Source organism: Gymnoscopelus microlampas, assembly GCF_963454915.1.
Source record: "Gymnoscopelus microlampas genome assembly, chromosome: 15".
NCBI classification, from domain to species: domain Eukaryota; kingdom Metazoa; phylum Chordata; class Actinopteri; order Myctophiformes; family Myctophidae; genus Gymnoscopelus; species Gymnoscopelus microlampas.
The window spans coordinates 50,945,855-50,960,216 of NC_139952.1; the positions used below are offsets into that span (position 1 = coordinate 50,945,855).

Below are 14,362 nucleotides of genomic sequence, written 5' to 3' on the forward strand. Positions count from 1 at the left end.
TACGCTGAAGCCCTTATTAAGAATTAAGAAATTTTCCTTTTAATTTCATTTATTTTTTTATTTATTTTTTGTTTTGTTTTCAATACCAACTTAAACTATTTACTGCTCTCGTATTTTATTTATTTTCTCCCAATTATAAATGTTGTTTTATTGTTGTAATTTTATTTTCTGTGAGGGAACCGGGGAGGGTGGGGTATATGTGGGGTTGTATGTCATAACTGAAAATACTAAAAATAAAGTTGTAAAAGAAATGAAAAAAAAAAAAATAATAAAAAAAAAATAATACCCCTCACATGCTACTTTTCCCCCCCACATAAGGTTATGGTGGGTACCCCAACTTTCAGCAGCTGTCAAAAATTCCCGTAGGGAAACTGCATTTCAGTCTTTATGAGATGTGTTACTAGACACTTTTACAAACACATTGGTGAAGATATTTCTTGGTAAGGAATTTATTCCCAGATTTTTTAAATATCCCCTGACTATTAAGGCTTTCAGGGTCTGAGGTGGTTCTCTTTCATCGTGTCATACTACGTGTAGCATCATGAGCTGTGATTGGTCTACTTTTAAGGGGACACACATACAGAAAACCCTGTTCTAAAGCCACACTGTAAATGATTACTAATAATATCTGAGCAGTAAAGTGTATTTCAACTCAAATAATAATGTCATAAACATTTGTGTGATTCCAGAAGTCTTCACCACAGACCAGAGTCTCCAACACCCAGCTGTGTGTCTATGAAGAGTGATCGGTCAATGGGTTTCCCTTTGAACTTCAGCAATGAACCTGGACCTTCAAACACAAAGTAAGATCACTGATCACCTGTACGTCTTTTAACACTCCCGTGTCTAACCCGTCAATCTAGCCAATTTTGAGAATGTAAAGTGGATTATCTTCGCTCATGAAGCTCTGAGGAAGTTCCCCTTTCATGACTTTTCCTAAATATTCGATTCAAATAATCTTTTTATCTGAAACCTATTATAAATATGAAATTACATATATATATATATATACCGTCCCAGACGATATAGTTCGGCTACATTGACCGGTCTTACCCTTTCTCCCCCACTAAGAGCTGTTCACACCTCAGAGACCCCCTGCATTGGCATCATGAGCTGTGATTGGTCTACTTTTGAGGGGACACACATACAGACACCCCTGTTCTAAAGCCACACTGTAAATTATTACTAGGAATATCTGAGCAGTAAGCTGTATTCCAACTCAAATGATAATGTCATAAACATGTTGTGATTCCAGAAGTCTTCACCACAGACCAGAGTCTCCAACACCCAGCTGTGTGTCTATGAAGAGTGATCGGTCAATGGATTTCCCTTTGAACTTCAGTAATGAACCTTCAAACACAAAGTAAGATCACTGATCTCTGTGAACTTTAACTAGAAAGACAAAAAGAATGAATCCACAAAGAAATAATTAAATACTGTATATAAACTATTTTTTCTTTGATTGTACTAATCAATAGAAGGGGGAAAAGTGTGGATATGAAACCCTTCAGTAATTTGATAGATAGACAGGTTTTTGTGTCAAATAGATGTTTAAAAGCTAATCAAGGATCTGTACAACAAAGACTCTGTCACCTTTGCCCTTTAAAAAGTCGGGTGACATATGTTTCCATGCTTTTATGTCATCGTGTTGAGGTAACAGTCTCTCCTGACTGTCAGAAATCGCTCTCATGTCTCCATCTTGTTGACAATACAGCAGCTAGGATTTGAACTGATGCCACATCAAGAATATGTAGGAAAACCCACCACTCCCAATAGTATTTGTTTATTAAAGCAAAAAATACTATTACAACTAGGTAGAGTTTAAACTGCACAGCAAATTAACACAATTGGATACTTGTTTTCAAGAGTAGCCAGTTAATTTCTTTACTGCTGTTGTATCCTACTGGCTCATCTGCCAGTGAGGACAAAAAAATGATGTTTGAATCAGAAAAAAATAGACAAATGCACAATTTATATCTTCATAAGTTATGAATGAAATATGTATGAATATACCATATAGTTCCATGACAGAGTGGAGATTATTATTGTACATCAACACAATGCAGTGTAAACATATCAATGATGTTATATGTCATATTATATTATATGTAGATATTAAAGACCATTATATAGTAATACATTGTCTTCATCTCCACAGAGAGAGGAAGAGGAGTGGTTGTGTTGTGACAGAGCAGGCGTCCAGGTGTTCAGTGTGTGAGGAGGTTCTGACAGATCCAGTCTCTACCAGCTGTGGACACTGGTTCTGCAGACAGTGCATCACCTCATACTGGGACCAGTCTGCTCCAACAGGACACTATGGCTGTCCCCAGTGTGGAACCACACATGGACTGGAGACACCCAGTCAAACCACACCTGGACAAAGTAAGACTGGACAGAATTTGCACTAATTAACCCATTAAGACCTGAGGTTGATTAAAATAAAGTTTTTTTAAATCCAATTATTTAAAAAAAATAAAAATAATTTGCACACATTTTCAAGATAAAAAAAAAAAAGCAGATCTACAAGCTCATAGCGCGGCACTCGGTGCCGCGCTATGAGCTTGTGTATCTGCTATTTTTGAATAGCCAAAGAAATCTTAAAATTACACAGATGCGTCCCCGGTCTTAACTCATTGAGTGCCATTGACGTGTTTCACGTGTTTTACCGCTATGGCGCAACGTGCCAATGACGTGTTTGACGTGTTTTCGGAAAAAAATGTAAAAAAAATCTCTGGCACTGGGACAACATAGCCATATTTAGACTAAATGTTCCAATTAGTGTCCGTATGAATATCTAAGTGAAAATAATGAAGCTAAACAACTATCAACTCTGGACAAAAACAACTGATCTTGTGTACTTTTTTCTTCACAAATTTTGTGCTGAATGTTTAAAACATGTTTTTTCTCATTTCAGATGTCAGTCTGCTGGTTGATTTGAATGATTATAAGATCAGTTTGAACAGTCTTGATGATGTGAAAGACCACATGACAGAAGAGTCTGGAACTTCCCTCACCAGCACCTACACAGAGCTCTACATCACAGAGGGAGAGAGTGAAGGGGTTAATAGCCAACATGAGGTGATACAGCTTGAGACAGTTTCCAAGATGAAGACCTTCCATGACACACCAATCAACTGCTGTGACATCTTTAAACCCCTCCCTGACAGAAAGACACCCATCAGAAGAGTTCTGACCAAGGGCATCGCTGGCATTGGAAAAACATTCTCTGTGCGCAAGTTCACTCTGGACTGGGCAAGGGGTTTGAAAAATCAAGATATAAATCTCCTGGTTCCCTTTTCATTCCGAGAGCTGAACTTGGTCAGAGATGAGCAGTACAGTCTTCTCACACTGATCCATGATTTCCACCCAACATTAAAGAGGGTCACAGCAGAGCAGCTCGCTGTCTGGAAAGTTGGCTTCATCTTTGATGGTCTGGATGAAAGCAGATTTCCATTGTTCCAAAAAACAAAACGAAAAAACAATGACATTTTTTCTGATGTCACAGTGACATCATCAGTAGATGCTCTGTTAACAAACCTCATCGAGGGGAATCTGCTCCCCTCAGCTCTCCTCTGGATAACCACCAGACCTGCAGCAGCCAATCAGATCCCTCCTGCATGTGTTGACATGGTGACAGAAGTGCGAGGGTTCACAGACCCACAGAAGGAGAAGTACTTTAGGAACAGATTCAGTGATGAGAAACAGGCCAACACAGTCATCTCACACATGAAGACATCAAGGACCCTCCACATCCTGTGTCACATCCCACTATTATGTTGGATCATTGCTACCGTTCTGCTGGATATGTTGAGGACACACACAATAGGACAGCTGCCCAAGACCCTGACTGAGATGTGCTGCCACTTCCTGTTGGTTCAGACAAAGAGGAAGAAGAAGTATGATGAGACACATGAGGTGAATCAACAGCAGCTCATGGAGTCTGACAGGGAAGTTCTCCTGAAGCTGGGCAGGCTGGCATTTGAACATCTGGAGAAAGGTAGAATCCTATTCTACCAAGAAGACCTGGAAGAGAGTGGTCTTGATGTGAAAGATGCCTCACTGTACTCAGGAGTGTGCACAGAGATCTTCAAAAGAGAGGGTGTGCTCTTCCAGAAAACGGTCTACAGCTTTGTTCATCTGAGCATCCAGGAGTTTCTGGCTGCAGTCTACCTGCTCCATTGTTTCTCAAAGAAGAACATGAAGGTACTGAATACATTCCTGGAACGTGATTATAGCTCCATCTCCCTCTCCTACTTCCTGGAAGTTGCTATGAAAAAAGCACTGAAGAGTAAAAATGGCCACCTGGACTTACTTGTCCGCTTCCTTCATGGCCTCTCACTGAAGTCCAACCAGAGTCTGTTAGGAGGCCTACTGGGTCACACAGGGAACAGTCCAGGGAGCATCCAGAAAGCCATCAACAACCTAAAGAGCATGATGAACACTGATGATATCTCTCCTGACAGATGTATCAATATCTTCCACTGTTTGATGGAGATGAACGACCACTCATTACATCAGGAGATCAAACAGTACCTGAACGGATCAAAGAAGAAACTGTCTGGGACCCAGTGTTCAGCTCTGGCCGCCATGCTGCTGATGTCTGAGGAGGTTCTGGAAGAGTTGGACCTGGACAAATACAACACATCAGAGGGGGGGCGAAAGAGACTGATCCCAGCTGTGAGGAACTGCAGAAAGGCTCGGTTAGTAGTCAAGTGAATAGAAACATCCGAGAGTCAATCTGACATTACAGCTAACACTATAATTAGAAATTAAGGTTGACATATAGGTTCCAATAAAACTGCTTGTGTCTCAAATAGTGACTAGTGGTAGTGTGTATATGTCCAAATAAAGGCCAGACCACAATAAAGCAGGGTAAAAACTAAACTAAGGTACAAACTAAACTAAAAGTCTAAAAGCCCTGCTGGTTACCCCCACCAGACCAGTGGTTTGAACCCACTGACATTACCATCCTCTCAGTAGTTAAAATAAAAAGGACAAGATAATTGTTATTTTCAATGGTCCTCATTCACACAGCTCTTAACATTGCTGCTATATTCTTTAGTGTAGATTTACTTGTAAATAAACTAAGAGCCACGTCTGATTCAGGAAAGGCTGTGTAAAGCCTTGATTTGTGCGTGACTCAGGTGTATCAGATGATGAATTCCACCAAATAGTAAATATGCCATGTATTTGCTCATTCTCACTTTATTCATTTCACACCTTCAACAGCTGGTTGAACATTGCTCTCTTCCTCTGTTCAGTCTTTCTGTGACGTCTAGTGGTGTTGACCGTTCCACACTCCACTCTGCCCCTCCCCCCACCTCAGACCTTTTTTTTTTGGCTCACATTCCTGAACCAAAATAGAATATTTGCAGTGTCTGCTGTGGTAGAAAACCAATGCAAAACTATATTAAAGAAAAGTATATAAACTCCAAAACAACTCTCAGAGTGTAATCACTATGAGCCTACTGATGATCCAGGTTTAAAGAGAATGTTTTAAATATGGTTTTGCTCTTGTTAAGATTTGTTTCCTATTAATGTCATTTAGTCAAACTAGAGGTTCACATCTACGGTGCACCAGTGATCCAACTGATATGACCATATATGGAGATCTCTATCTGTCAGTCCTTGTCCTTTTTATGGGACACTGAGCCTATGTCACACATGTGCAGTAGGGTGGACCTAGTGGCCAAAAAAAAGGTGGCTAAAATGTGCCTGAATAAAAAGAAAGTAGTTTTATATTAACTGTACAATATGTAAGTACATTGAAGGTGGGGAAAGAAGCCTAGGCATTAACCAGAGCACTGATCAATAGTCTGTGGCAAGTTTAGAGGCAAGTGGAGACCTCGTGTGCTGACCAACCCGGGACGTACACCACAGCGTGGGCATTTTAATTAAAGTAGTAGGATATTGGATTTAGGTTCAGGAATGTCACAAATACTAAACAACTAAAATCTCCATGAATTCAAGGTTTAATTTATAGGAATAAAGTGTTTTTGGGGTGAACTATTCCTTTAATGGAAGACAAAACTATATTAGTATACTCAGCATACTGTAGGTGAAGTGCACACATGTAACATGAAGGTAACCAACATTAATTGGACTCATCCAATCGCCGACAGACGACCCCAACCTTAGTACACACAGAACAACAGGAGAACTCAAGTCCTCAAACTATTCATATGTGTCCTCTTTATGAGTTATTCTACCATGAAAACAGACCATACCATATGAGAAATGGACCATACCATTAGTGAAGGGGTGTACAGAGGATGGCTTTTTAAACAGTGAGCTTGGTTACTCAGATTACTTGCATTACATTAACTTTCCATCTGTTGTTTACTTCCCTGTTCTCTGATCATACTTAAACTGTTTATGTCTGTATAACTAGATACAGTAGGAGATATCTTAGATAACTTCCATGACAGTGAACTAGGTATAATTTGTGTTTGATAGTCTCTTATTTAATCTGTATTTACAGACTTGTTGGCTGTAACCTCAGTCAGACAGAGGTTGAAGTTGTGGCTTCAGCTCTCAGCTCTAATCCTTCTCATTTGAGAGAATTGGACCTCAGCCAAAACAGCCTGCAGGAAGCAGGAGTACTGGATCTGCTCTTAGCTGGACTGAAGAGTCCGCACTGTAGACTGGAAATTCTAAGGTAAGATACATTTACCCGATTTATTTTGATTAGGGGTGTGACTGTGCGCAGAAATTCTGATAACCTACTAAACGGGGCTGCTCCTACTAATCATATACAAAATAATATTTGGTTATTGTATTTAATATATGTTTAATTGACATATATACTCAAGCTCTCAATACGTCGTTGACACGACTCATTATGAGCTTGTAGATGTACTATTTTCGCCGCACGACCCCGTCGTACGACAGAGTATACATTGGGCTGTAACGTGTGCAGTGTCGGGTTACTATAGTAATGTAACTAAACACTGTCAATGAACAAACCAAGATGAGACGACATGTATTTCTGCTGCCATGCACCTGTCTCACTCTGTATCTGTAGATCTGCTATTTTCAAATATTTAGTACTTTTACTTTTGGTACTTTAAGTACATTTTGATGCCAATACATTTGTACTTTTACTCAAATACATTATGAATTCTGGACTTTTACTTGTAACAGAGTATTTTTATATTGCAGTATTGGTACTTTTACTTAAGTAAAGAATTTGAATACTTTTTTCTCCACTGGACACAGTACTTGAGTAAATGTACTTAGTTACTTTGCACCACTGTTCTTTTAGGACTAAGCTAAGATCACAGGCTAGGAGATGAAGTGAAGTTGAAGCAGAGAAGCCTACCTCAGTTTACAACAACGATGTGGTGAAACACACCCATCCAGGTTCACTTTTTATATTCTGACATAATAATAACTTGTGCTGCTGTGGGATAAATCACCCGCCCCGGCCCCCCTCCCCTGTAACTAAAGGGACTCGTAACGTGTGTTGGGTCGTGAGTGAACTCACATTTCAAATCACATTGATTGACAGGTGATACAAACATAAGCTGAAACAAGTTTTAATATCCAGACTTGACAATAAAAGTTAAGAATGAAGTGCTGGATCTTGTGAGACCGGGGGGACATGTGTTCCTGTGTCATCAAGCTTGCAAATGCACAACGAGGATTTACAGAAACTAGAGCTGTAGTTTTAGATTTCGTTTTTATATAAAAATATATGTACAGATATCATCAAACGTACAGTAGCTGATAAACAGACAACTAGGAAAGCAATGCTCTCCTCTGCTCCATTCAGTAATCTACCTACACCTACCTACACCTACCTACCTACCTACCTACCTGCCTGTCTGTCTGCCTACCTACCTGCCTGCTTATACCTACCGGGGAGGGGGCTGAGTTTTGTAGCCTAGACTTGTCGGAAATAAGTGCAACAAGACCATGCCTTCATCATCATCATCATCAGTCATTATTAGAATGGCCCAAATGATTAACATTTCACGAACACTTTGTATTGTGCTTTACTTTTAATTTGTCTTTATTTGAACCCAACCGCCCAACCTTAGTACACACAGAACAACAGGAGAACCTTAGTACACACAGAACAACAGGAGAACCTTAGTACACACAGAACAACAGGAGAACCTTAGTACACACAGAACAACAGGAGAACCTTAGTACACACAGAACAACAGGAGAACCTTAGTACACACAGAACAACAGGAGAACCTTAGTACACACAGAACAACAGGAGAACCTTAGTACACACAGAACAACAGGAGAACCTTAGTACACACAGAACAACAGGAGAACCTTAGTACACACAGAACAACAGGAAAACCTTAGTACACACAGAACAACAGGAGAACCTTAGTACACACAGAACAACAGGAGAACCTTAGTACACACAGAACAACAGGAAAACCTTAGTACACACAGAACAACAGGAGAACCTTAGTACACACAGAACAACAGGAGAACCTTAGTACACACAGAACAACAGGAGAACCTTAGTACACACAGAACAACAGGAGAACCTTAGTACACACAGAACAACAGGAGAACTCAAGTCCTCAAACTATTCATATGTGTCCTCTTTATGAGTTATTCTACCATGAAAACAGACCATACCATATGAGAAATGGACCATACCATTAGTGAAGGGGTGTACAGAGGATGGCTTTTTAAACAGTGAGCTTGGTTACTCAGATTACTTACATGACATTCACTTTTCATCTGTTGTTTACTTCCCTGTTCTCTGATCATACTTAAACTGTTTATGTCTGTATAACTAGATACAGTAGGAGATCTCTTAGTTAACTTCCATGACAGTGAACTAGGTATAATTTGTTTTGATAGTTTCTTATTTAATCTGTATTTACAGACTTGTTGGCTGTAACCTCAGACAGACAGAGGTTAAAGTTGTGTCTTCAGCTCTCAGCTCTAATCCTTCTCATTTGAGAGAATTGGACCTCAGCCAAAACAACCTGCAGCACTCAGGACTACTGGATCTGCTCTTAGCTGGACTGAAGAGTCTGCACATTCTAAGGTAAGATACATTTACCAGATTTATTTTGATTAGGGGTGTGCTCAGATATTCTGTTAAACTACTAAACGGGGCTGCCCCTAATCGTTTTCAAAATAATGGTCATTGTATATATTATGTTTAATTTAGATATATATGTTTTTTTTCCCATGTTGCTGTCATGTCTTAATAAAACTAGAGGTTCGGGCTGCTTCGTGGCCCTCACAGCTACGTTATACCAGTGATCCAACTGATATGACCATATATGGAAATCTCTATCTGTCAGTCCTTGTCCCGTTTATGGCCATACAGATGTGCCACTTCAAAACTTCACATGTCCTGCCATCGCCAAGACAGTACATTTTCAGGGGATTCCCAGGGCAATAAGAGGGACAAAGAAGGGCATTTAAAATGCTGAATTATTTTGATGATCACTGCTTTTATGATGCTAATTAATTTGAGCAACTGGTCAAATCACCTTTCGCCTCATAATGAGTCTGACACCTTATTCAACACACATTCTTTTGTTCTCATGTATATGGATGTCTGTTGAAGGGAAAAACGGGGGGGGTGTAGTGACAACTTCTTTTCAGGGGCAAAACAGTGCATTTTAAGGGCAGAAAAGGGAGGAAAAAAATGCATTTTCAGGCCACTTTCAGGGAAAGAACAGTAACGTGTGAAGTTTTGAAGTGGCACATCTGTATATGGCTGACTGATCAAAGCCATAGAGAGGGAGAGAGAGGGCGAGTGAAAGAGGTTAACGCCTGTCCTAAAAGCTCTCATCTCACAGTAAACACTCTAGTCTCTTCATTAAGGGGTTAAACTTGGTCACGTAGCTGTTTGTGGTGCTGGGTGCACTGATATGTGAACACATTTATAACGTTACATGCCAATGAAGTATTACCAAGGCAAGGGTGATTATCGGGGCCTGTCCCTCTGATCTGCACAGTGCTGATCACCTGCAGCTGGCATCGTTCACTTCCCAGTGCAGTGAGTGAATCTACAGATGTGCCATTTCAAAACTTCACATGTCCTGCCATCGCCAAGACAGTACATTTTCAGGGGATTCCCAGGGCAATAAGAGGGACAAAGAAGGGCATTTAAAATGATGAATTATTTTGATGATCACTGCTTTTATGATGCTAATTAATTTGAGCAACTGGTCAAATCACCTTTCGCCTCATAATGAGTCTGACACCTTCTTCAACACACATTCTTTTGTTCTCATGTATATGGATGTCTGTTGAAGGGAAAAACGGGGGTGTGTAGTGACAACTTCTTTTCAGGGGCAAAACAGTGCAATTTTAAGGGCAGAACAGGGAGGAAAACATGCCTTTTCAGTGCACTTTCAGGGAAAGAACAGTAACGTGTGAAGTTTTTAAGTGGCACATCTGTAGCTACTCAAGATACACACACACACACTGTCTGTTTGCAAAAAGAGCAAAGTTTGGATGACTTTGTTTGATGGGAAAGCGTTGTGATGGAGAAATCACATCCAATATAAACACCTGGATGTGAATCGCCCATGTTACCTCGTAGGCTGCTGCCCACTGCCTCTGTGATACGATTTTTTAAAGAAATAATCCAGCGTTTACTTTGAGTTGAGAACATGGAGAATGCAGGCCAGAATGGGCCCTAGGCAAACGCCTGATTTTATTTTATTTGATTTGTCTCTGCCATATGTTTATATATGGTATGTAATATATGGTATAATTTGTTTTGATATTCTCTTATTTAATCTGTATTTACAGACTTGCTGGCTGTAACCTCAGACAGACAGAGGTTAAAGTTGTGTCTTCAGCTCTCAGCTCTAATCCTTCTCATTTGAGAGAATTGGACCTCAGCCAAAACAACCTGCAGCACTCAGGACTACTGGATCTGCTCTTAGCTGGACTGAAGAGTCTGCACATTCTAAGGTAAGATACATTTACCAGATTTATTTTGATTAGGGGTGTGCTCAGATATTCTGTTAAACTACTAAACGGGGCTGCCCCTAATCGTTTTCAAAATAATGGTCATTGTATATATTATGTTTAATTTAGATATATATGTTTTTTTTCCCATATTGCTGTCATGTCTTAATAAAACTAGAGGTTCGGGCTGCTTCGTGGCCCTCACAGCTACGTTATACCAGTGATCCAACTGATATGACCATATATGGAAATCTCTATCTGTCAGTCCTTGTCCCGTTTATGGCCATACAGATGTGCCACTTCAAAACTTCACATGTCCTGCCATCGCCAAGACAGTACATTTTCAGGGGATTCCCAGGGCAATAAGAGGGACAAAGAAGGGCATTTAAAATGCTGAATTATTTTGATGATCACTGCTTTTATGATGCTAATTAATTTGAGCAACTGGTCAAATCACCTTTCGCCTCATAATGAGTCTGACACCTTATTCAACACACATTCTTTTGTTCTCATGTATATGGATGTCTGTTGAAGGGAAAAACGGGGGGGGTGTAGTGACAACTTCTTTTCAGGGGCAAAACAGTGCATTTTAAGGGCAGAAAAGGGAGGAAAAAAATGCATTTTCAGGCCACTTTCAGGGAAAGAACAGTAACGTGTGAAGTTTTGAAGTGGCACATCTGTATATGGCTGACTGATCAAAGCCATAGAGAGGGAGAGAGAGGGCGAGTGAAAGAGGTTAACGCCTGTCCTAAAAGCTCTCATCTCACAGTAAACACTCTAGTCTCTTCATTAAGGGGTTAAACTTGGTCACGTAGCTGTTTGTGGTGCTGGGTGCACTGATATGTGAACACATTTATAACGTTACATGCCAATGAAGTATTACCAAGGCAAGGGTGATTATCGGGGCCTGTCCCTCTGATCTGCACAGTGCTGATCACCTGCAGCTGGCATCGTTCACTTCCCAGTGCAGTGAGTGAATCTACAGATGTGCCATTTCAAAACTTCACATGTCCTGCCATCGCCAAGACAGTAAATTTTCAGGGGATTCCCAGGGCAATAAGAGGGACAAAGAAGGGCATTTAAAATGATGAATTATTTTGATGATCACTGCTTTTATGATGCTAATTAATTTGAGCAACTGGTCAAATCACCTTTCGCCTCATAATGAGTCTGACACCTTCTTCAACACACATTCTTTTGTTCTCATGTATATGGATGTCTGTTGAAGGGAAAAACGGGGGTGTGTAGTGACAACTTCTTTTCAGGGGCAAAACAGTGCAATTTTAAGGGCAGAACAGGGAGGAAAACATGCCTTTTCAGTGCACTTTCAGGGAAAGAACAGTAACGTGTGAAGTTTTTAAGTGGCACATCTGTAGCTACTCAAGATACACACACACACACTGTCTGTTTGCAAAAAGAGCAAAGTTTGGATGACTTTGTTTGATGGGAAAGCGTTGTGATGGAGAAATCACATCCAATATAAACACCTGGATGTGAATCGCCCATGTTACCTCGTAGGCTACTGCCCACTGCCTCTGTGATACGATTTTTTTAAGAAATAATCCAGCGTTTACTTTGAGTTGAGAACATGGAGAATGCAGGCCAGAATGGGCCCTAGGCAAACGCCTGATTTTATTTTATTTGATTTGTCTCTGCCATATGTTTATATATGGTATGTAATATATGGTATAATTTGTTTTGATATTCTCTTATTTAATCTGTATTTACAGACTTGTTGGCTGTAACCTCAGACAGACAGAGGTTGAAGTTGTGTCTTCAGCTCTCAGCTCTAATCCTTCACATTTGAGAGAATTGGACCTCAGCCAAAACAACCTGCAGGACTCAGGACTACTGGATCTGCTCTCTGCTGGACTGAAGAGTCTGCACTGTAGACTGGAGATTCTAAGGTAAGATACATTTACCCGATTTATTTTAATTAGGGGTGTGCGCAGATATTCGGTTAACCTACTAAACAGGGCTGCCCCTACTGTTAAAAAGTTGTGCAGGTACAAAGGTGATCTCGATGAGCATGTGGTATTTTTCTCCTTCCTATGAAACATCTTTCTGAACTCGTTCTTGCTTATGTCAGGAAGTAATTCAAATTGTCCTTTTAGGGACTTTTCACATAAGAATACACTCAGGTCATTTGCCAAGTTTGAAGTTGGTCTGTCGGACAGTTTTCAAGATACCTGAACTACAAACATACTTAAAATAACAGAGATTTTGTACCCTGACAGTCCATCACGGTCAGGTCCAAGTTCTCAATCCAGGAATAATGTATATTGTAACGTGTTTCATTTATTCTTTCTTTTTTTTATCTGTTGTGTCATTCTTCATTCAGACTGACTCACTGCGACTTGTCAGAGAGATGCTGTGAAGTTCTGTCCTCAGCTGTAAACTCTCATCCCTCCCTAAGAGAGTTGGACCTGAGCCTCAGCATGGTGTATGATTCAGTAGGCCTACTGAAGAACTCCATGTGAGTAGACTTGGGGGATAAAGGAGAGTGGAGTGCTAGGGGTTAAGGTGGAGTCTGAGGAGGTGATGAGATCCAAACTGGGCAGCAGTGAGTATGTCTGGATGGGCTGCAGGGCCAAGATAATGATAGGAGAAACACTGTAGTGTCAGGTAGTGGAGACGTTGTGTTAGACAGTTAGACATTGATGCATTGTTGTTCTATTTCTACAGAGTGAAACATGGAGGAGAAGATTGTCTTAATCCTCAACTCATTACTCAACTCAGTACAAAATGTGAGTATCTGTCTGTCTGTGTCAATATCACACATTAACATTTTATACACTGTTTTAAAGTAACTAAGTACATTTACTCAAGTACTGTCCTTAAGTACACTTTTGAGGATTTTTTACTTTACCGAAGTATTTTCCATTTTCAATACTTTTACTTCTACTCCATTACATCTCAGAGGCAAATGTTGTACTTTTACTCCACTACAATTATTTGGCAGCTTTAGTTACTAGTTACTTTGCAGATTTACATTATTATTACAACACATGCATGAACCACTTCAGCCCTATATACATTTCGGCCATTTGAAAATAATAATGAGTACTTTTACTTTTGTTAATTGTCTCCGCCAGGCCGAAAGGCATGGCGAGAGAGTATGTTTTGCACCCTGTCCGTCCGTCCGTGTGTGTGTCCGTGTGTGTGTCCGTCCGTCCGTCCGTCCGTCCGTCCGTCCGTCTGTGAACAGCTAATCTCCGACACTGTTGGCTTGATTGCAGCCAAACTGTGCACACACACTCCCTGGATGCCAATTCAGAACATTTGCCCCACATTTTCACATGGGCCTGTTATAGCGCCACCAGGAGGCCGCTTTTTCCAAAACACATTTTTTGACAGTACTCCTCCAGATTTTGTCCAAACAGCACGCAAATCGGTAAACAGTATCTCTATAGTCATTAAACGAAACAACTATTTCAGATTTTTCCTA

General features: G+C 40.3%; 1 protein-coding gene across 2 annotated transcripts in view; it reads left to right on the forward strand.

The window, feature by feature from the left end:
* LOC311061926 (NACHT, LRR and PYD domains-containing protein 3-like) overlaps nucleotides 1-14,362 on the forward strand; it is a 106,732-nt gene that overhangs the window by 19,101 nt on the left and 73,269 nt on the right. Inside the window, exons 4-13 of one of the 2 annotated variants that reach the window (XM_084080633.1) lie at nucleotides 690-803; nucleotides 1,256-1,363; nucleotides 2,159-2,382; nucleotides 2,915-4,700; nucleotides 6,482-6,658; nucleotides 8,861-9,025; nucleotides 10,753-10,917; nucleotides 12,645-12,821; nucleotides 13,256-13,390; nucleotides 13,600-13,661. The exons of the other annotated variant lie outside the window; for it this stretch is intronic. Coding sequence (XP_083936759.1) covers nucleotides 690-803; nucleotides 1,256-1,363; nucleotides 2,159-2,382; nucleotides 2,915-4,700; nucleotides 6,482-6,658; nucleotides 8,861-9,025; nucleotides 10,753-10,917; nucleotides 12,645-12,821; nucleotides 13,256-13,390; nucleotides 13,600-13,661 — 3,113 coding nt within the window. The remainder of the gene's footprint in view (nucleotides 1-689; nucleotides 804-1,255; nucleotides 1,364-2,158; nucleotides 2,383-2,914; nucleotides 4,701-6,481; nucleotides 6,659-8,860; nucleotides 9,026-10,752; nucleotides 10,918-12,644; nucleotides 12,822-13,255; nucleotides 13,391-13,599; nucleotides 13,662-14,362) is intronic. 2 annotated transcript variants of the gene reach the window in all.